The sequence below is a fragment of the Rhagoletis zephyria genome, unplaced genomic scaffold (assembly GCF_001687245.7).
Source record: "Rhagoletis zephyria isolate East Lansing unplaced genomic scaffold, Rhagoletis_zephyria_1.1 Rzeph_scaffold_03863, whole genome shotgun sequence".
Taxonomy (NCBI): domain Eukaryota; kingdom Metazoa; phylum Arthropoda; class Insecta; order Diptera; family Tephritidae; genus Rhagoletis; species Rhagoletis zephyria.
Window position 1 is genome coordinate 21,091 of NW_016160946.1, and position 24,177 is coordinate 45,267.

At 35.0% G+C, this 24,177-nt stretch overlaps 1 protein-coding gene across 1 annotated transcript; it reads right to left on the reverse strand.

Moving 5' to 3' along the window:
• Positions 1-8,174: 8,174 nt before the first annotated feature.
• LOC108369817 (transcription factor Adf-1-like) lies at positions 8,175-8,970 on the reverse strand (the record flags this gene model as incomplete). The annotated part of the gene is made up of 4 exons (XM_017625010.1): positions 8,952-8,970; positions 8,747-8,879; positions 8,496-8,652; positions 8,175-8,421 (listed from the first exon to the last, which is right to left on the reverse strand). Coding segments are annotated over exons 1-4 (543 nt in total), but the record flags the coding sequence as incomplete, so codon positions are not given.
• Between the last annotated feature and the right edge of the window lie 15,207 nt (positions 8,971-24,177).

Here is a 24,177-nt window from a genome sequence, read left to right on the forward strand (position 1 = left end):
AAAAAAAAGGGACTTCTCTTTATATAATTAGTATAGATTATAATTATATTTTGACTGTATCCGTTGTTTCTGATTGGCGGGAAAAAATCTGGCCTGGTGCCGAATTCGCCCCTTGATATGGTCGTTACTTAAAGCTATTTATATTCGAAATTGCATGAAAATTGGAAAACAGGAATCTATAAGCTTATCCAGGCAAAAAGCTACCTACGTACCGAATTTTAAGCTAATCGGACCATAAATGCGATTTTCTGGAACAGATCGGTCCCTGGTCCGCTTCTCGGAAAAAATTGATCATATATGCTAATACATGCTCAAAAGCTACCCGCGCACCGAATTTTAAGCAAATCGGACCATAAATGCGATTTTCTGGAACAGATCGGTCCCTGGTCCGCTTCTCGGAAAAAATTGATCATATATGCTAATACATGCTCAAAAGCTACCCGCGCACCGAATTTTAAGCAAATCGGACCATAAATACGATTACTTCGAACAGATCGGTCCCTGGTCCGCTTCTCGGAAAAAATTGATCATATATGCTAATACATGCTCAAAAGCTACCCGCGCACCGAATTTTAAGCAAATCGGACCATAAATGCGATTTTTTTCGAATAGATCGGTCCCTGGACCACTTCCCGGAAAAAGTAGGCCATATATGCTAATATATGCTAAAAAACTATTTACGTACCGAATTTTAAGCAAATCGGACCATAAATGCGATTTTTTTCGAATAGATCGGTCCCTGGACCACTTCCCGGAAAAAGTAGGCCATATATGCTAATATATGCTAAAAAGCTACTTATGTACTAAATTTTAAGCAAATCGGATCATAATAAGATTTTTTCGAATAGACAGGTCCCTGGTCCACCTACCCGAAAAAAGTAAAATTTTTTAGCCTAAAACATGGTGGTTACCGAAAGCTATTTGTATACAAAATTTCATGAAAATCGGACCAGCTGTTCGCGAGATTAGCTGTTACAAAAAAGGGACATCTCTTTATATAATTAGTATAGATGTGAAGTGAAATAAAGCCATATGGCGTTATTTCCTATGGCTTTATTGCACGGCATCGAAAAATTAGTACTGTTGTTCTTCACTATGATATATATACATGCGTATACAATTATAATTTATATAGTATATGCAGGACCAAAAAGTTTAAGCATTTGCTTGGAACTGCTTAGTTTGCTTATTCAGGGTTTCCAAGCCTTATTTTAACGATCATGCTTATTTTGCTTACTTCAATGTACGGACCTCTTAATTAAACGGTCAAGAAATAAATTGCGATTATTTCGTGTGTATGAATAGTATTGTCAAGGAGTTTTGACATCTGATATTTTACAGCCTGCTGTCTCACTTTCTGCTTACGAAATAATGGACCGGGCATATATTTCTGTTAGGGATGTTATTTTTTCGAACCAGGGATTTTTGGGATGGCGTTGCTACAATCCCGGGATCCCGGGATTAGTCCCGGAATTTAGATATTCATTACTTTTCAACAACTTGAATCGAAAAAATTGCTTCTATATTGTTTGAGAAGCTCTCCTACCATGAAATAAATAACAAATGAATGGTTTTGAAACCTCCTTTTTTATTTAAAGTGGCGTTTTTATTTTATTTTATTCTCTGACCGCACGATTTATTTTAAAGGACTTTGTCAGAGATATGATTAATTCCAAAAATTGTTAAAAAAATTCAATGCAATGTAGAATAAAAATATGAGTAACAAATGCAATAGGAAATTCCTTTAGAATTTAAGAAATTTAAATTTTTTGGATTCACAAGGACGAATAGGTAATTTTTAAGCTGACAAAGTTAGAAGAATGAAATACGAGGATGTTATCGAGTTTATATAAGCCCTTAACATATAATTTTTTCAAAAACAAATATTGCGAAATTTCGAGGATAAAATTTTAAAATGGCATTTTCAATATTCGCCAGCCCTCCTGCACCAGAAACTTGAATCTGTTTAACCCTCTAGTAGGCTGAACCCCCTCCAGACGGTCGTTAAACAAACACGTATTTAGTGCACCTATAATAATTTTTTTCTATATTCGAAAAGCACGATCTGTAGAAAAAAAGCGTACCTTTACGACGATGTAAATTTTAATCTGTTATATCAATCCGTTTTATTTTAATCGGCAGTTGAATCACAGATTGTGAAAGACTGGGTTAAAATTAATTATTTCTTGCTTTTAAGTAATTTCGTAATTAAAGAAATTTTTTCTTTTAAAAAATTTTTTGATACAAAAAAAATCAGTGGGTTTCGTAGTTAAAAGCACAGTATTTTGATATAAGTTTTATAATTATGTCACCATTCGAAATGGAGAAAATTGCTTTTGAACACAGACCGTCTACAGACCGGCTTGCCGACATATAAAAACCCAGTTTGCATTTTTGACCGTCTGCAGACGGGATTGCCGGTTCGTAGGTCAACATTGTGTAAGAGAAAGCTGAAAATACGTCAAAGTATATCGGCGAGCCCGTCTCCAGACGGTCTTGGTTTTTTTCCCTGTAGGATAAAGTTACTGGAAATGGACATCATTTTTGGATTTCTCGTGCTAAAATCACCCATTCCTGAATTTTTCAACTCATACAAAAATTGGCCTACTAGAGGGTTAAATTCTACAGGATTTCCTCATGAATTATATACCCATACTTCTTCTCTAAGCACATTTCTATGAATTTTTTAAATCATTTTTGAATTACTGACGTCAGAGTGAAAAACTAAAAACACACTTATAAAAAAATAATTATTATTAAATAAAAAAAGAAATATAGCCAATACTGGTCAAGAAAAGAAGTTTCTATTACTGCCATCAGTGCAAATTACAAATCCCGAAAATCCCGGGATTACTTGCCAAGAATCCCGGGATTTTCGAGAACTTAAAAAGTCCGGGATCCTGGGGTTAACATTCCTAATTTCTGTTGAAAACAAGGGTGCCTTGTACTCTTCACAAACAAACTTTAGCAAACCATAGTAGAAAGCTTAGCAAATTTCTTAAGAACTTCGTACTGATTAAGAAAATTTGGCTCAATAAATTTGCATGAATTAATGCAATTAGAGATTCAATAAATACACCAATTTCATCTTTGCAACGAGCTAATTTCCTAGGAGACAAAGGAATATTTTCAATAACAACATCATGCATGCAATTGAGTTCCTGCAGAACTTGTTTCAAAATTTTTTTGATATATGTAGATGCTATCTGAAAAAGTTCTTCCTTTGTTAACAATATTTAAAGAAATTAAGTTTTCCGACGTCTTTTTTAATGAAGTTTGTGCCCTACTAATGTATACCTATTTTCTTCTAGTTGGGAAATGCATTCCTTAATCTTTAGAAGACAATTTTTTTTCCTTTCAGTAAACAAATTATCCCTCTGCACACCTCGAATAATTGCAAAATCTCTATGAAAAATATTATAATGTCTACTGAAATCATATTCACGTGTTCCTTTAATAGATATGCGCCACAAAAAGCACTGCATATCACCAAACGCATTTGGAATCATAAAATATTTTCTTCAATCATTTTATTTAAATGTATATCCAAGTATGTAGCATAAGAAAACTACGAGCATAGCCGCTGCCTATGTTGCTTGGTTGGTGTCAGAACAACGACTGATTTAAAAAGCGTAACAGGCTAACCTAATATTCGCGGCTTGCGTTTTAAAACGCACGCCGTCTAATTTGTTTATTTGCGTCAACCGAAATTGGCTTGCGTGCGTATACATCGCAGAGTTGCATTGCTGTCAAATATGTAAACAAACAATTTATTCAGAATTTAAAAGTACAATTGTAACGATTTAAAATGAATGTTTCAGAAGATATTGAAAATCTTGCAATTTTGTGGGCGATGTACAACAGGCGGCACCGGCGAAGTGGAAATAGAGAACTATTTAAAACTCGAGACGAATTCGGGTTCCAGGCCACTGGGTTTGAAATATTAGTTTCTAAAAATCCTGGCCTATTTTATAAATCAGTTAGGATTACTTACGATTCATTTAACGTTTTATTGCAATTGATAAGTCCATTTTAAAAAAAAAAGGTCACGGAGGCCAGCAATTGACCCCGAGCAACGTCTTTTTATCACCTTGTTGTAAGTTCATTTTTATATTTACATTGATAAAAAATGAAGACAATTTTTTTTTTAAGTTTTCTTGCACAAGGCTGCTCTTTACACAGCATTTCCGTTCAGTTCCGCATTGGCCTAGAAACGGCCAGAAACGTGAACTTGGAAACCTGCGATATGATCTGGACGCACTTATCCGAGTTTTATGTGAGTATTCCCAACGAAGAGGAGTGGAAACGAATCGCTCGCGGATTCTCAAACGATACCGGTTTGCCCAATTGTATAGGAGCATTGGACGGGAAGCACATCCGCATTGTGTGCCCTAAAAACAGCGGTTCCTTACATTTCCACTACAAAAAATACTTCAGCGTCGTAAGTCATTCTTATAATTACTAACAATGTACTTATGTATGAAGAATCTAAAACATCCAATTTTACGCCTTTTAAAAGGTTTTGTTGTCAGTTTGCGATAGCAATTACTCTTTCACATTAGTTGATGTCGGCGCTTATGGCAGCCAGAGCGATGGTGGGGTTTTTAAGAACTCTTCATTCGGCAAAAAGTTCTTTAATAATGAGTTAAATGTACCACGACCTACAAATTTGCCTTCAACTGAAACTCCTTTCCCATATTATTTGGTAGCAGATGCTGCATTTCCACTTAAACCTAATATTATGAAGCCTTTTGCAAGAGATATCACCGCGGAAAAACAACGATATAATACATATACAGGGTGTCCCAGAAGTAACGTGCCAAACTTTAGTTCAAGGTAGGTGGGGGGGGGTGAGCTCACTGATAAACAAAAAATTTTCAGGTAAAAGTGTCACCGTTTTTGAAATATTTACATTTTTTCGAATTTAAAAAAAATCGTGCCTTTTCATGTGTTTTCTTTAACTGCAACTACAAACCGGGCAATACTTAGTAAATTTTTTATGTAAAATACTTCCAGATAGTTGCCTCTCCATACTCAAATGCAATGTAGTTAAAATATATTAAGGAACCATCATAAAATTAGGACTATTTCTGGATTTTTAACTTTTTGATATTTTCTTCCCCAACTTTGACTATCTCGGGTGAAAAAAAAATGTACTGAGCTATAACTTTACATTACATAAAAAAATTGCTCATTTAATAAAGATTTCAGAAAGGTGCCACACTTACTGTTTTGAATAGAAAAAAAAAAGTTATAGCCGCTTTTGTGGGTAAAGGACTGAGACACGCTAGAATGTATTTAATAGATTTAAATTGAATTTGCTCTTGTTACCGTCAAATGACATGCTAAATAGTACAAAGGTACATAATTACTTGCTCTTGACATTATTTTATGTTACTTACCGGAATTAGTGAAAGTGGATTTTGTGAAATTGGACCCTTCGAACATTGTGTTATTAATACTATGACAGAGAACACGCAGTATACGTCGCATGAATATGCGGATATTCACCTAATTTACGGTGAAGCTTGCTGTAATGCCAGAGCTGCTCAAAGACTCTATGCAGAGCGATACCCCAATCGTCGACATCCGGGTCGAGAAGTATTCGCCCGGACCCATAGAGAAATATATGAAGGTAAGTGATTTTTACACCTTTCTTGTTTGCTTGCTTGTTAACTATAATTTTTCACTTTTTTAAGGTCGCATACCTGGAAGGCGTGGCGGCGAAACAGGACGTCCTGCAACGGTAGATGTTGAAGCTGTGTTAGAGGAAGTGGAACTAGGTCCATCGACTTCAGTGAGAATGATGGAAAGACGGACGGGAATACCAAAAACTACAGTTCACAAAGCTTTAAAAGACCATCGATTTCATCCCTACCACATTCAACGTGTTCAGGCTCTACAGGAAAGAGATTACCTGTCGAGGGTTAGATTTTGCCGTGAAATGTTGCGAATGCATGAATCAGACCCCAACTTTTTTAATAAAATAATTTGGAGCGATGAATCATCATGCAAACGTGATGGTTATTTTAATTTACATAACCTTCACAGTTGGCAGATAGACAATCCTCACGAAATGAGAGAAGATCGTTCGCAGTACCGGTACAAAATAAATTTATGGTGCGGTATTTTTAATTGTCAGATATTGGGACCTGTGGAACTGCCGCCAACGCTCAACTCTCACAGTTATTTAGAGTTCCTTCAGGAACGGCTTCCAACTCTTTTGGAAGATGTACCCTTAAACCTGCGGCGAAGACTATGGCTGCAAAATGACGGGTGCCCTGCTCACTACGGGCGTGAAGTAAGAGCTCATTTAGACGAAACTTATCCTCGCCGATGGATTGGACGATACGGGCCAATCACGTGGCCCGCTCGATCGCCAGACCTGAATCCATTAGATTTTTTCTACTGGGGCTGTCTTAAGGACAAAATTTATTCAAAAACAATTCAAAACGAAGAGCATTTGCGGGAACAAATAAATGGAGCTGCTGCTGAGATAGCCCAATTGAGTTTAAGATCTCTAAAAGCGTCTTTTCTTAAAAGGTGCCGAGCTTGTATTAGAGTAGAAGGTCGCCAATTTGAGCATATTTTATCAATAAATGAATAAATTTTCTTCAAACAACTCATGTATATCTTATTTCACGTGAACCCATCCTTCACACAAAATATTGATAGATATAGCCCTTGTTATAGACTCTAGTCCGAATTCCGGTAAGTAACACAAAATAATGTCAGGAGCAGGTAATAATGTACCTTTGTACTATTTAGCATGTCATTTGACGGTAACAAGAGCAAATTCAATTTAAATCTATTAAATACATTCTAGCGTGTCTCAGTCCTTTACCCACAAAAGCGGCTATAACTTTTTTTTTCTATTCAAAACAGTAAGTGTGGCACCTTTCTGAAATCTTTATTAAATGAGCAATTTTTTTATGTAATGTAAAGTTATAGCTCAGTACATTTTTTTTTCACCCGAGATAGTCAAAGTTGGGGAAGAAAATATCAAAAAGTTAAAAATCCAGAAATAGTCCTAATTTTATGATGGTTCCTTAATTTATTTTAACTACATTGCATTTGAGTATGGAGAGGCAACTATCTGGAAGTATTTTACATAAAAAATTTACTAAGTATTGCCCGGTTTGTAGTTGCAGTTAAAGAAAACACATGAAAAGGCACGATTTTTTTTAAATTCGAAAAAATGTAAATATTTCAAAAACGGTGACACTTTTACCTGAAAATTTTTTGTTTATCAGTGAGCTCACCCCCCCCACCTACCTTGAACTAAAGTTTGGCACGTTACTTCTGGGACACCCTGTATATCTCGAGCACGTATACGCATTGAAATTGCTTTTGGTAATCAAACATATGCAAATATAGGGAAATGTTTAGTTATTTGTACAACGATTTTGGGATAGGGTGTGAAGGGGGAGGGGCCGTGGCCCCCAAACCCCCTCTATACAAAAGACGATGGACCGCGCTTTATGAAAGGCACACCTTTCCTCCTCATCCCCCAAGGGGATCAAGGGGTCTCTTGACAGCTGTTTGAAAATAGGAGAAATTTGGATTTTAACCGATTATAACCGAAATTATTAATAAATTAGTGCACAGATATAGTAAATTATTATTTTTTAAATAAACAAGTTCGTGTAAAAGTTTTTTGATTCGGATCACGCGTTTGGGCCCAGAAACCCAAATTCGTTGCACAAATAACTAAACAGCACCCCAAATATAATTTACTTGATATATGTGCGCATGTATAACAGACTTCCAAATTTTCTAGGTATTCTAACAACAAAGTGTAGAATTTTTCATAAACCCATACACTTCATGCCACACAATGCTAAGAAGGTAGAAAACATATATTGGAAGCCATCACTTTTTAACATTTTCTTCCCTAGGTTATACTAGCTGCAATTGTTCTACATAATTTTTTACGCCTACAAACTTCTAACGAGGAATGTGAAAACGAATCGTTTGCAAATTTGAGAAGCGTTGATCGCAATAATTTGCAAACTGCAAACGCCGCAACTCAACAAGCATTGCAAAACAGAACACTACTATGCGAATTCCTTAACATGACTTCACTGACACCTTCTAGCACAAACGCACAAATAAATGAACAATTATTTTAGCTCACTTTTTTATTTATTTTTTATTTTTTGTGAAAATAGTACCAAAATTTCTGCCTGCAGTTCGTCTACCTCTTCTGCAGACAAACGGCTAAACTTTGCTCGCAGCAAAGTAAAAAAACTGTCCTCGTCTGAGGTATTTGCTGATTCGCCATCATACTTGCTTTTCATGCGTACCAATACGTCCTCAAACAAGTCGTCCATCTTACGCTTCTTGGCCGCATCTCGCTGCGGTGTTTGGGCCTCTTCGGTCTCTTCTGTTTCTTCTGAATAGTCAACGTTGGATGTTGTACTGAAAATGAACAATAAAAAGCAATATAAATACATGCTAATTGTTTATGCGACATTAATTCGCACTGGGCTTACCATTCCGCTTCCACCGAGTCGTTTAAGAACGACATAGCGTCCTTCAGCTTCCATGGCTTACGAAAGCTGCTGCCACTGCCAGAGGGATTAGCGCCTTCCACAATTTCCCTTCTGTTGCGGTCGCATAAGGAACGCCACCTCGTCTTACAATTGTAGGCTGCAAAAATAAAGTGCTTATTAACACATTTCCTTGTACATACACATATATATATATATATATATATATATAAGTCAACGATAAAATAACTTACGAGTATTTTCCAATAGTACGGCTATTTCGACCCAAGCGGCTTCCTTAAGCACCTTATTTTTGTATGCTTTGTGCTTCTTTAAATAAAGGCACTCATGCTCACGCACAGCTTCAATTAATTTCTCGTTGCAAATCTGTAAAAAGAAAAGAAATGAAGGTTTTATTTCCATAAAATGTAAAGAAATTTACTTAACATTTATACTTGCCTCCATATCACCAATCAAGTCAAACGTCAAATGAGAAAAAACTAGAGCTGGAATACTATCGATAGTTGAAAACTGTCAATGTCAGTTTTTATCGAAACCCAATACATATCTCTTATTACAAACCTTCATGGCTCGAGGCTAAACGGATTTGTAAGTAAAAGTAAAATTTTAAATATTTATACATTACAGAAAATCCCAATTTTTTTAGGTAAATTTATATCTCAAAAACTATTGAACAGATTTATAAAAATTTATGTTTTTGGTAAAAAATTACGTAATTACGAGATATATTTCATATTTATATATCAGAAAGACCACAAAAACACCTTTAATTTTGTATATGATTTGTAAGAAAAAATTCTTCTGCGCATAATAATTCTGTTGACCACAAAACCAAACGTGAACGTGAATTGCTGGCGAAAACGTTGGACCAAATATTTCAATAAAAAAGTTAGTTTTGGGCGGGACGAAGTTCACCGGGTCTGCTAGTACATACATATATATATATGTATGCCATTTACAAAGTAATTTATAAATTTTTTATCAATTTTCAAACAATTGAGCGTCCAATTCAATACTGCTAAATAACGATAGTACTATGGATATTATTGATTTTTTCAACTATCGTTTCTAAAACTATCGAGTGCCGGTACTATCAATAGAATCCCAGCTCTAGAACAAATGTCAAATGAGAACAGACGTCAAATGAGATCAAACGTCAAACAGAAAAGTCACGCAAATGAAAAATTGGAAATTGAGTTAGCTTTTAGCGCACGCCGTTCAATTTCGGTTGGTCCCATACAAGTTGTATGTGCATGAGAAATTTTTGACAGTAAATTGGCGGCGTGCGTGAATATTAGGTTAGCCTGTAAAGGCCGGTCCACATAGAACTTTGGCGTTGCGTTGGCGTTGGCGTCGCTTAAACAGCTGACTATGAGTCAGGAATGATAAATGAGTTTTTAATTTTTGAACCAAATGGACAAAAAGAATGTACTAAATCACCCGAAAAAGTACCAAAATTTAAAAGACCATACATGCATATGTATATGGTAATTTCGAAACAAAGTCTACATGGCAGGTATTTTTTATATCTCTTTTTAGATTGATAATTCTATCCTCTCGTTTACTGACGTGAATACGAAACTGCTTTCAGGCTCTTCAAAAATTAATTTTGGTTCTTATTTTTGCATTTTTGTAAAATATTTTCCATAATGTAACATTTGCATATCACTTTAAAAATCATTTATCAGATAAGCTAATGTTGAAGTTTCTTCCACCTTCTTCATTACATTAGCATGACGTTTTTCTTGGGAGACGGGCTTTTTGTTTAATCTTTCTTCGACAACAACTTCCCATATATGCCATTTAAACACTTTTGGAGAAACAAGCGATTTAAATAAAAAATCTTTTTCCACCTAAAAGTGACATTCTGGAAATATTTCACATTGTTTGTTTTGAAACCCCTGAAGCAATAAATAGACATTGGTAATTATCTGTTTATTGCCTTGTACTCTTCAGAAACAAACTTTAGCAAATCATAGTAGAAAGCATAGCGAATTTAGTAAGAACTTCGTACTGCTTAAGAAATTTTGGATCAATAAATTTTTCTTGACCATTTCAAACGAAAGAAATGTTTACAAATAATAACATAAAAACAGGTTTGGTGTTTATTAACACGTAACTTCAATTGCATTTCTGCTTGGATACAAAAATTTTAAACCAATGCACAGTGGTACCGCTCTCGAAGGAAGGCGGTCATAGAGGTTTTTTGACCGATAAATCCGCGGGTTTTTGTCTCGTTGTTTTGGAAAAAATCCCTTTGATGACAAAGTGCATAGAAATGTGATTTTTTTTTTTTTATTTATGTGAAGTCAAATTACTACTAGATCGTACAAACAATGCATACAAAAGTAACATAGTTTTAAGTGCATAATAAATCTAATACCTCTTTTGATAGCTCAGACTTGGATTTTCGCGGTAATTTTCGAAGGCTAGATATGTAAGGATCAGAATTAAGAAGTAATCTGTGTAAAAGGTCAGTGTTGGTGAAATCACTAGAATTTTTTCTAGTGTTGAAACGTCGAAATTGCCTCACTAGCTTATTGCATGATTCGGCAGCTTCTTCGGAGAGCTCACCAATTGGCAAGATTGCGAAATCAATCACCTCGGACCCATGGATTAATACCTTATGAACAGATCGTGGTAAATTATACTACGGATATGCCCCAACTAGGTTTTTCGCAACTTCAAATCCATAAATTTAAAATTTTTTAGTTTCTATTGTATAACCCGACGAGAGGCACTGCAGGATGTGGTAACACTTGTCAATAAGAGCCTTATCTATTCCAGTAATTTCTGCTGAAATAGCAGAGTTTCGGAAAAATTTTCGAGCGGTATTGCCATCGTTGGATGTGCCGCTGCCACCGCTTCGGGGCTTGTCCACAACCAAACCTAAACGATCCATAAACTGCTGCTGCACGGTTTTCTTTCTTTGCGCTACCCTGCAAAAATCGTTGGATCATGTAGTCTATTTGTGGTAAATTGGAGTACTTACAAAAGTGTTCCTCTGTCATGCTGTAGCGGACCAACTGGTGTCTCTGCGCTAGCTTATTGTTTGTTATCCGATCACTGCTCGTGTTTTAACGAAACGTGATTGAAGTTGAGATTTGAAAGCACATTTGCATGTCTGGCTGTAGCTGAACGTGTAGAGATGCTCGCTGTTAGTTCTTAGCTCCCAGCATGTTCGGGTTCGAATACCGTCAGAGGCAACATATAATTTTTAATTTTTGTCTTGGTTTTTATAATTTCGAAAAAGTATTTGAGAAGTGAAGAACACAAACGTGTACAAACGAAAAAATATAGCACCAATGCCATTGTTATTATGTTGGAGTAGTTTTGTGCTACTCTGATGTAATGCGGGGATGGAGTATATGGTCCTGCCCTAGGACATCGCAATGTTAATTGGACCATATTTTTTATATGAATTGTGGTTAATTTTGGAGTACTCCTTGGTCCTTAGGGAGTACTCTTTACACGCATGCATGGAGTAGTCGCGATTTTTGCAGGGTACAAGAGCCTTATCTTCGTCTGAGCGACATTGCCATTTTTATACCTTTCATGAGCATGAAATGGTATTATAACTTTGGTCCGATGTTTGTAAGTACCAGAATAAAAAGAGATAGACCCATTAAAATGTATATTTATATGATCAGAATGTCGAGCTGAGTCGATTTAGCCATGTCCGTCTGTCTGTCTGTCCGTCTGTTTGTATGCAATCTAGTCTCTCAGTTTTCGAGATATCCTGATGAAATTTGGTAAGTGGGTGTATTTTTATATTGTATTAATCATTTGTTGGAACCACTATAACATATAGCTCCCATACAACTGATTGTTCAGATATGAGACTTTTCGTTATAACTCCTCCATTTATGCAGCTAGGAACATGAAATATTGTAGTACTTGCACCCATTATCAACAGAATACTTACAGTGAAAATTACAATTGTTCAGATATACGATTTTTCGTTATAACTCCCCCATTTATGTAGCTAGGAAAATGAAATTTAGCACGGTTTTCACTAATTATCAACAGAATACTCCAGTGAAAATAACAAAGATCGGATCTCTATAACCTGTAGCCCCCATACAACTGATTGTTCAGATATGAGGCCTTTCATCATAGCTCCTCTATTTATGCAGCTACGAACATGAAATTTCGCACCGTTCTCACTCATTGCTAACAGAATACTTGCAGTGAAAATTACAAAGATCGGGTGACTATAACATATATCTCCCATACAACTGATTGCTCAGATGTGAGAATTTTCGTTATAACTCCTCCATTTATGCAGCTGGAAATATGAAATTTCGCACTATTTCTACCCATTATCAAAAGAATGCAGTGAAAATGGTGAAGATTTGGTCGCTATAACCTATAGCCTCCATACAACTGATTGTTCAGATATGAGATTTTTTGTTATAAATTATCCATTTATGCAGCTAGAAACATTAATTTCGCCCTATTTTCACTCATTATCAATAGAAAGTTTATAGTAAAATGAACAAAGATCCGGTCGCTATAACCTATTTATTGCCTCCATACCACGGATTGTTCAGATATCAGTTTTTCGATATATCTCCTTTATGTTGGAAGCTAAACCCATTAAATTGTGTTACCGAGGTGTTACCGAAGACAGCGCTGCTCTTACTTGTTTAAAATTAATTTTGTAACGTGGATAAAATATTCAATTACAACCGAATCCACGAATAAGGTGGCGACAAGCCAAACTCATATTTGGAGATATCTGCTGGTTTGCTTATAGATCGTTCAATGTCGTTCATCTCATTTGGTGTTGCTCCACAAATGTAACATCTATGGTAGATAAGTCGCTAAGAGCAGAACAGATTTTTCCGTCAACCATTGATAGATGCAAAGAATGCTCCACAACTACTTCGCGATTATGGAAAAGTAAATAAGTCGGTTGTAAATTATTAATTTTATCTTTAAAATAAGCTTTTTCTTGCACGGAAACTTCTTTTGTTTCTTTGGCAAATTTGAACCGAATTGGTCTACAAAACCTAGTAGAGGATGCCATCAAAACCCCACTTACCAATTAGAACAAAATCATTATTTGCATCTACAACACCATCTTTCACGCTCTTTTGGGATTCAAAAATTCGAGAAGTAGAGTGGTCTGTAAATTAATTTCGGCAGAGCATTCTGTAACTTCTAATGGATAACATCGTGTATTAACTCTTTTACAAGCAAGTACTGGTGTTTTGTCAATTTAGCCTCCGTAATTAGTGATACCATTTCGTCAGCGCTGAATTGTACAGAAGAGGTGCTTGATTGGGCGGAATCATTAATTATCGCAGTGACAGCAGAAGTATCGACCTTTGATAGTTGAGCTAATCTGCGGCACTTAGATCTCTTACTGCAGTCAGCAAATGGTTTTCTATGCAATTGCTTGCTTGTAGATGGGAAATCTTCATTACCGGTCTTTGCAAATGTAAAAAGAGTGCAATTTTCATTTTCATTTAACCAGTCGCAGTATTTGGTGATTTGTCTGGATCTTGATCTGTTAACTTGCGTCCAACATTTCAAAAACCTTCGGCAAAGGTAGAAAATGCAATTTTTCAAACTGTCAGTATTTACATTTTCGCCTTATGGCATAGCTTGTGTCAGGGCTTCAAAAACTTTCCGTTTCCTTTCTTCTTGGTTTTTGACGCTTTGATAGGAGAGCCATTTGTCCAATATAAACATTCGAGCAAAAGAGCACTTATAACTCGATCTTAAAATAAATTTAAAAAAATGGTCAATAGTGCCAATTAAAAAAAGAAGTGAAACCTTGAAAACCTTTTTGAAATTGATGGTTGTTGTATAATCTTTATGCATTACCCAGAGGCAGCTAAACGCAGTTGGAAGGTTTTGATATTGAAACTAGAGATCTATGCAAACATTTTGGTACTAATATCATGCGTGCAATTTGGTGCAAAAGTACTTAAAAGCTTTGATAAATCGGAAAAGGCAATTTTTTATACTTTCTGCTGCTTATTTAAAATTATATTTAAACTACTATTAAGACACTTTAAAGAAAAAAATCAAATACTTGGAATACTCTACATATCTTTCAGCTCCATATCAAAAAAGTTCTGACAAGTAAATATTTTTGATCAAAATTTTCTCCGCGATTCACTTAAAATAATAATTAGTTTTAGAAATAATAAGCACTTATGGAAAGTCTTCCCTTTCGACGGTTGAAACGGAGCTTTAGCGTTAAAAAATTAATTTTTTTTTCTATTCCCAGTTAGAGTGGCTGTTTGTTAGTAAGTAGACAAGATATGGTATCAAAATGACACATCAATATTTTTTTCGAATGATCTACTACGGTACCACTGTGCGATGGTTTGTCTCTATGGGAAGGCATTGGTGTTATTGAGAATATTGAAAACAGTTTATTTCAAATGGAGAATAACGAATATTAAAAAATAATTAAACTACTAGCGCAGATCTCTATTATGTAAGAATATCAAGCAACACTTGATTGTCCATTGTAATTTTTAATATTTGAAATAAACTAAATAAAAAACAAAACATTAAACTGTACTTAAATTTTGTAGTTTTGCGAGCATATTTGCAAGCATATTTACCAATGTTTTAGTGCTTATCTAAGCGCTTGAAATGGATTTTTTCGTGCTTATTTTCTTCGGCACTGCTTATGTTGTAACAGCAACTGTTTGTTGATTTTAAAAAGTCTTCCATTTTTAATAAAAACTACGTATTTACTTATATAAAGTAGAAAAAAGATGACTATTTTTTATGGTATTTCAACATAATTTGTGGAAATGCTGTATTTTGACAAAATTGCATCAAAAATGTCGAAGTAGTACCAATGTACTTTTTGGATAAAAAATGTACCAAAAAAGTACAATTGTACCATCAATTTCATCACTGCTATGAATACATGAATTCAAATGCAGCCACCCACATAGCCAAAATTCGACAACGCTCACGCCAACACTAAGCAAAAATATTGCCAACTCTCAACTTTTCGCGTGCGTCGCTCGTCAGCTGTTGCAAATAAATAAAATTATGTGAAATATTTTTCCTTTTTAATCAAAAGCGGGCAAGAAATATCGTTTTTAATGCAATTATTGATATGAAATATTAATTTATCTGTCGTTAGTATGTTAATTTAGAGGCCCAAGCATTCGCTGCCAAGCGTTCATTGTAGCGAGCATACTTTTAATGTACGTTCTTTCAAACCAACGCCAACGCCAAGCCCACGCGAAAGTTCTATGTGGACCGGCCTTAAGAATACGTGTTGAGCGTACTGCACGCACGAGTAAGCTTTGCCGACCTCTGTTATAGAAGTATGTACATTGTCCATATATGTATTAACCAAACAATTAGTTAAGCAACCTAAGACCATTTCAAATTTAAATTAGCTGGAATAAGTATGAGCAGCGCTGTCTTCGGCTATGCCGAAGGCTTCATACCTTTCATGAACATCTGAAAATATTACTTTAACAGATTACTGCATTTGAAAAATGTATATATTCACAGCATACAAACTTAGATAGGGGAGATACATATATAAAAATTTATATCTAAACAATCAAAGGTATGAAAGATATACCTTATATAGCACCAGTCTAAGTGATTGTCACTGCTGTGTGATCGGTATGTAAACCGGTAACATAATTTAATGGGTTTAGCTTCCAACATAAAAGAGATATATCGAAAAACTGGTATCTGAACAATCTGTGGTATGGAGGCAATAAATAGGTTATAGCGACCGGATCTTTGTTCATTTTACTATAAACTTTCTATTGATAATGAGTGAAAATATAGCGAAATTAATGTTTCTAGCTGCATAAATGGATAATTTATAACAAAAAATCTCATATCTGAACAATCAGTTGTATGGAGGCTATAGGTTATAGCGACCAAATCTTCACCATTTTCACTGCATTCTTTTGATAATGGGTGGAAATAGTGCGAAATTTCATATTCCCAGCTGCATAAATGGAGGAGTTATAACGAAAATTCTCATATCTGAACAATCAGTTGTATGGGAGCTATATGTTATAGTGGTTCGATTATTCCAGTTCCGACAAATGATTAGTGCATTATAAAAATAGACCCACCTACCAAATTTTATCCGGATCTCTCGAAAACTGAGAGACTAGATTGCATACAAACAGACGGACAGACGGACATGGCTAAATCGACTCAGCTCGACGTTCTGATCATATAAGTATACATTTTAATGGGTCTATCTCTTTTTATTCTGGTACTTACAAACATCGGACCAAAGTTATAATACCATTTGATGCTCATGAAAGGTATACAAATATTACAAGCCTCCGTTGTCATGGAAACACTAGCTTTTTATAAAAATCATCAATATTCTCAAAGGGATTCAGAAGCGCATTTCAAGGTCATTGAGGACCCTGTATTGGTTACAGTAGAAAACTTAAGATTGTTATAGATATTACTAATACCAAAAGGAAAAAAATAAGGGGGCGCCCCTCTTCTACGATGACATTTTTCCCCCCAATACAAAGATTACCGTTTTCGATTGTTATTGGTTGTTATTGAAGGAATGACTTTATTTTGTAAAGCTAGTATACAATTCTTGTCGGCCGCTGTGGTGTAGTGGTAAGCAGTGCGCGCTTCCACTCCGCAACGCCTGGGTTCAAAGCCTGGTCAAAGCAACATCGCAAAAATAAAGAAAAGAGGTTTTTTTTCTTAACAGCGGACGTCCTTCGGCAGGCAATGGCAAACCTCCGAGTGTATTTCTGCCATGAAAAACAGTTTCTCATAAAAATACAATCGCCGTCAAGGCGCACGCCACAAATCGGAGGAGAAGCTCGGCCAAACGCTAACATATGTGTAAGCGCCAATCTATTATAATTATTATTAGTATATAATTCTCAAGAATACCAAAAAATTCATGAACAATTACGTTTAAGAACTTTAAAAAAATCGTTTATCAAACCTTCTTAAATTAGTCTGCAGCACTCAAGAAAATGGACAAAGTAATTCTTAAAGTTTAGCGAATGAAATAAAAGTAAGAAATAGTTGTATATAAAAGGCGATAATATATAATGCCTTTTGGCATTATATTCCCGCTCTCCTTTAATGGATAAGTTACACAAAAGGCTTAGCTTTTCAGCAAAAGCATTTGAAATCATGAAGGCTGTTCAGGATCTTGTGCATATGATCTTGAATTTGCATATTTCGGTGCATTTGTAAATTCACAACAATAAAATGCAAACGGATGCCATGCAAGCATAAAATTTGCAAATGGAATTCGAAATGTAAATCCAAGACCATTTCCTCAATATCCTGAACATCCCCATAAAGTATTTTTTAAGGTAATTTTTAATCGTACATACATGTGTAAGCGAACTCTGTTGCATAAGAAAATAACCAACGGAGCTCCACCTATGTTGCTTCGTTGCCAAGGATGACATGATATGAAACTCTCCCATTTTGCTTCCGAGAATCTAACTTAAACTCGTTTTCCGACTTGGCAGCACTGTCTAATAAAGTTGGACTGAACAGCTGACAAGCATAGCGAGCTGCCACTAGATACGCACAAAATACACCGATTTAATTCCAATGGATTTCCTGCAAACACACTAAAGAAATTGTGCTTAATGATAGTGTTTGCAAGAAAAAACATTTTATATGGTATTTTTTAACACTAAATAATTAAGAAGATACTAAAAATCCACAATATTTGCTAGCTTGGTTAAATAAAAAAAAATCAGAAAAATTTGCTCAATAAATCTCCCAATATGATTTTCGCTGCTGTGGCAATATTGGGGGATGTTATAAAAATGAACCTTTTCACAGCGCTCTCACGAGAAGAAGAGTTTCGTATCATGTCATCCTTGTCGTTGTTGTCTCAGCTACGATTGATTTGCAGAGCGTAAGAATCAGTGATCGGACTTCTACCACATTGTGTAGAACTACCACTTTTTTGAGCATTTACCACTTCTACCACACATGGTCTGAAGTCTACTACATATTCGCGTTTGGGAATAGTTTAATTTTTGCTCGACATATTTTTTTATATTTTTTAATTTTGGGAGCAAACATTGTCCAACACTAAACACAATATGATAACAAGAATGAGAGAATACAAGATTTCGCGTTCCCAGCGGCGAAGGGATTTAAACATTTTAACGGATTTAAAAGTAAACAAAGCCGAATAGGAGGATAGAATAAAAATAAACTGTCAAAGAGTAAATCTTCTTAATACAGTAAAACCCGCTTAAGTACCTCCCCGCTTAAGTACCTCCCCGCTTAAGTACCTAACCCGCTTAAGTAACCAACATTTTTGGGCAATGTGAATTTTTGAATGTAATCTGAAGAAAACCCCTCCCTTAAGTACCTCCCCGCTTATTTACCCAACCCGCCTAAGTACCTCAATTTTTCGTGCCCCATTTACCATTTTACCTATAATTTTCCCCTTTTAAGGGCTCTTTTAAAATTCCTTAAAATATTTACATATTTGAATCTCTGTGGCAGCGTTACACACCTTCGGCAAAAAAATTATAAAAAATCAACGGTAATATTTAGCCACTTGAAACTTGCACATTATTACACTAAAATTGAATGGGCTATAAAACTGTATACCGAAAAAACACATCTGAGAAAAAAATAAAATTTTGATGAATTTTTTTCTTTAAGTGTTCTATAAAATCCTAAGCTTAGGTTTATATAGTATTTGTTAGGGAATGAACTGTATTTTAATTGAAAAATCTTAAATAAATACGTATACTTCATTAAATGTTCATATTTTATTCAATGATTTACATATTTATGTAAGTTAACAAGAATATGTAACTACATCAATAATTATGTTCGCTTAAGTACCCGGTTCTTTTAAGTACCCAACCCGCCTAAGTACCTCAAAAAGCTGATATTTTTCGTGAGGTACTTAAGCGGGTTTTACTGTACTAAATTTTTCGACAGTAAACGTGTTTCAATTGCCTTAGAATGCAAAATATATGATTTATAAAAAGAATTAATAAAGAAAATGTTAAAAGTCGGAGATTTGTGAAAGTATTAGTGAATTTCAGTGCATTTAAAGCCTCTGAGGCGTTGTTTACATTGAGAATAGGCAAAACCCAAATAGCAGTTCGTGGAACGCACCACCTTTGTTCGCTAAATCGTGATGTGGTAAAAAGAAAAGCCGGTAGCACTCCGCAACGTTGGATAAATCTCTCAAAGTACGTTCGAAAAATATCTTTATAAGGAACTGCTTTACATAGTCAAGGAAAAAAATTCCAAAACTCAACGCAGTATTTAGCAACTTAAAATTTGCACTTTATTACATGTACTAAAATTTTTTTAATTTTTGCTTAAAGTTTGAAACTCGGATTATATGGTCTTTTAGACAATGAGCATACTTTTGTAAAAAAAAATAATAAACCTTAAAAAAACAAAAGAAAAATATTAAAAACTTTTTGAACTGTCGCGACCCTATTAATACTTATTATATTTTCTATTTAGTAGTACAAAAAAAAGATAAATAAATAATAAACTATCCAAAAACTGAGATCTACCACATTTTTTGAATCCTACCACATTTTTTTCCTGATTCTACCACACAGAATGCTTTAAAGTCCGATCACTGGTAAGAATGCGTGTGATGAGCGTGCTGCTCACGTGAGTCAGCTTTGCCGACCATTGAATTAAAACCAGGGACGGAAAACAATCATTATTTTTTATATTTTAACCAAAAGTCTAAGTTCGCGCGGAGCCGAACATTAAATGCCCGGCGCAAGTATTAAGTATATGTTTTTTCACCATTCCGAAACCTACCGCTAGATGGTAAGGCGGGGTGTATCAGTTTTGAGTAAATCAGCGTCCTTAAATTTCGAAATATTGCAGTTTCAAGCATTTCTGAAATTTACCGTTATATGAAAAGCGGCCGTAATTTTAGTCCAATTTCAATAATTTTCAACGTTTTTCTTTTATGTGGCAAGCACAATAACAATACCGAGTTTTGTACAAATTGGTGGAACGGTTACCGAGATACATATATGTGATCATAAGTGGGCGGTGCCACGCCCATTTTCCAAAATTTTATCACAAGCATATTCCTTGGTAAATAATTATTGCAAGCATCAATTTTGAATAAATTAGCTTTAATATTTACTGATTTATCGAAGATTTTGTATTTAACTAAATTACCGTTATATGGGATGTGGGCGTGGTTATTGTCCGATTTTTCAACTTTTCGGCCATTTAGTATGCTGTAACAAGGCCAAGAACTGTACCAAGTTTGGAAGAAATTGGTGCAGCGGTTACCAAGATATACACATGTAACCATAAGTGGGCGTGGCTACGCTCATTTTACAAAAATGTATAATATTCTTATTTTTCGTCCGAAAATTATTGTAAATATCAATTTTGAGTGAATTATTTTCAGTAGTTACTAAAATATCGCAGTTTTCGTATTTCTGGAAATTACCGTTATATGGGAAGTGGGCGTGGTTACAGTCCGATTTCGTCCATTACCAACCATACCAACCTACCTTGGATTAATGGAAACCTACATACCAAATTTCGTTGAGATATCTCAATTGTTGCTCGAGTTATCGTGAACACGGACGGACGGACGGACGGACAGACAGACATGGCTTAATCGATTTCTCTATTCATTCTGAGCATTTATGTATACATTTGTCTATATCTATCTCGATTCGTTTTGGCTGTTACAAACAACCGTTATGTGAACAAAATTAATATAGCCTTGTGAACAAGTGCGCTCGGGTATAAAAATCAACAAGTTGTAAACGTCGTAAAACAGTTTTAACTATACTCACGTATTTTTGCTCGTACCTCATACTGTAATTTACAATGATTTTTATTTTTCGATTTAATCAATAAAGATTAAAAATAATAAACTTTTATTTTTCGCTCAAAGGAAATTATTATTACTTGATATTTATTTTTTCAATCAAAAATTTCCGACGATTTCCGACGTATCCTTTTCAGAGGAAGCGGCACTATTACAAAAGGCTTAAGTCCAAAAATTTTCAGGTCAAAATTTCAGTAGAGTGCGTCTGTATAGCCTTTTCTATTTTATAGTAATCATTATTTTCAAGTGGAAAAAATAAAAATCATAAAATAATCATTATTTGTGATGGAAAAAAATAAAAATCTAAAGTAATCATTATTTGTGATCAAAAAATTAAAATGAAATAATAATTATTTCCATTGAGCGAAAAATAAAGCTCAATCATAATAATTATTTTTAAGCGAAAAAATAAAAATCACCAAATAATGATTAAATGCTGATTTTAATTATTTTACTGATAATGATTACCGTCCCTGACTAAAACATCCAACTCTAGTACATATGATCAGGGTTCGGATTTGCCTCATTTTAGCCCCTCGCTCGCTCGTTAGTTTTCTTTGAGCTTGCACATCTCACGAGCAACAGGCGAAGCTGTTTGCAAACGAGCGCACGCGCTGAGCAGCAGTGCTGCTTTTCAGAAAGTCGCAAAAAAGGGTCATTGACGAAAAAAAGGGTCACCATATTATTCTTGATTTTCTTTACTAGCAAAAGAATAACAGGGCGATTCTGATCAGAAAATCTCTGGGAGTTTTCTGTCTTTTCCCTTTCCTCTTATCATGAATAAAAATTTCCTGATTATTTTTTATATTAAATGGCAGAGTTGAGCTCTCAAAAATGTGCCAAACAGCTTTTTCGAAGTTCGAATTTCCTTCTATTGGAGGATTTCTTTCTGGGGAGGAACGAATTCCCGGAGAGCAGTTTGCCCCGGGAGTATTAAGAATTGGCGGTAAATATGTCGAATATAAAAAGAAAATAGCGGGACGAGCGTTATATAAAACAGGATTGCAAACATATCTACACATAAATCTAGTTGCTGCTAGGAGAAGAGTTGAATTTCCTTTAAACGTTTTAAGTGATTCATTTTTTTGTACTTTTAGGAGGAAATATTTTTAAATAGCTTGGTTCCGTTAACATTTCCTAAAAAATTTCTGAAAGGGGGCAAAAGTCGCACATAATTTTGGAAAAGGATCAAAATATCAAAATTTTCAAAAACTCGGGTCAAAGGGTATTGGCGCTTAAAAAGGGATTAATAGGCCCTTTAGTCGCACAACGGCAACACTGCTGAGCAGCCAGCGAGCGAGTAAGCAAACGAGGGCAGCGCAAGAGTAGAGCGCCAAGCAAACGAAGACCTCAATAGCAGGGATGAAAAAGTAGGTACAATTGTACCTTTTTTTTTGTGAGTACCCAGCTGCTGCCCTGAGCTCGGAAGACCTAACCAGACTCCAGGATGCCATTATGGAAGAGGTCTTTAAAGGATGGTCGCACCCGCTGGTGTTCTGTGGTGTGTACTTCAGATCCGGCATGCTACTGGTAGACTGCAGGGACGAGAGGACAGCAACCTGGCTGGTGAAGAAAGCACCAGCACTTGAGGGCTGGAAGGGACCCGAGATGTGCACGAAGAGGGGGGATGACATCCCTCCAGTGCATAACATCACGGTGTTCCTGCCAAGGAGCGCCGACAAGTCGGCGGAGTTTGCGTTGGGGCTACTAAAAGCGCAGANCGATATTCAAATTTTATTTTTATTAAATCACAACAAGTCGTTTGGTACACGCATTGTCAAAAATATATTGATATGCATATACTTATTAATAAATTACAACATTTAATAAATAAAATACAGATGTTTTACATATTACTATATACATACATAAATACATACATACAGATGTTCCTGCCTTACTTCCAAGCTGGGCCTGCTACTTTTGCTTCACGCTTATCAAATCCTGTAATTTAAATTAATAAAGTTTTAAATGAATATTTAATAACCCATAGGAAATTGTTTTTATAAGTTACTCTTACCAAAGCTTTTTTAGGTCAAAGAAGTCCACCAAAGTCCCTTATATGTATGTAGTTAGTGGTTAGAATGGCAGCATTGTTTGTATACACTTCATCGTCTTTTCTAAAGATTGAAGTAATTTATTTATCTGAACACAATTTTTCCGACAAATGATTCATACATAAGAAAGTTTTTCATTATAGCTAAGTAGCTTTTTAAATTCTAATGCAAAACATTTTAGTTTTAAATATTTTTCATACCTAATTGACTGAAAATAAATTAACGTTTTTATTTTAAAAATGTCTAGTTTTATTTTGCTTGTTGAAAATTGTATCGCACTACAACTTGTTGGGACAATATTGTAAAATGTTTCATTTTAGTTTTTAAAATACGCATTTTTGACGCTATTTCTTTAATGTCGTTTGTTCTCCTCAGTAAAAAAAAGTGAATATATTATAACGATCGTTTTTGTTTTGCGAATGTTTCGTTTTAAAGTCATAAGTACAAATACTATATCTATTTTTTATTTTGTATGAAGTAAAATTACATCAAAAAATTTTATTTTACAATTTCTTTTAAAAACTTGCGTTTTACCTGTATCATTTTCTCTGTGTAATTAGAAAAAGAGATTAGCCATACAAAACTCGGCCCTCGTTAATAATAAATTTTTAAAATAGGATAGAAAATGTCAAGCTATAGATAAGTGCATCAAGTACGGAAATAACGATTTTCTTGGTATAAAAAAATGGAGGGTTCAGGACCTATACGGGACCTATTTTCATGTTGTACTCGACCATACCTACAACCTAAAAGAGGTTTTGTTTCGGGTGTATTTCATGCATTT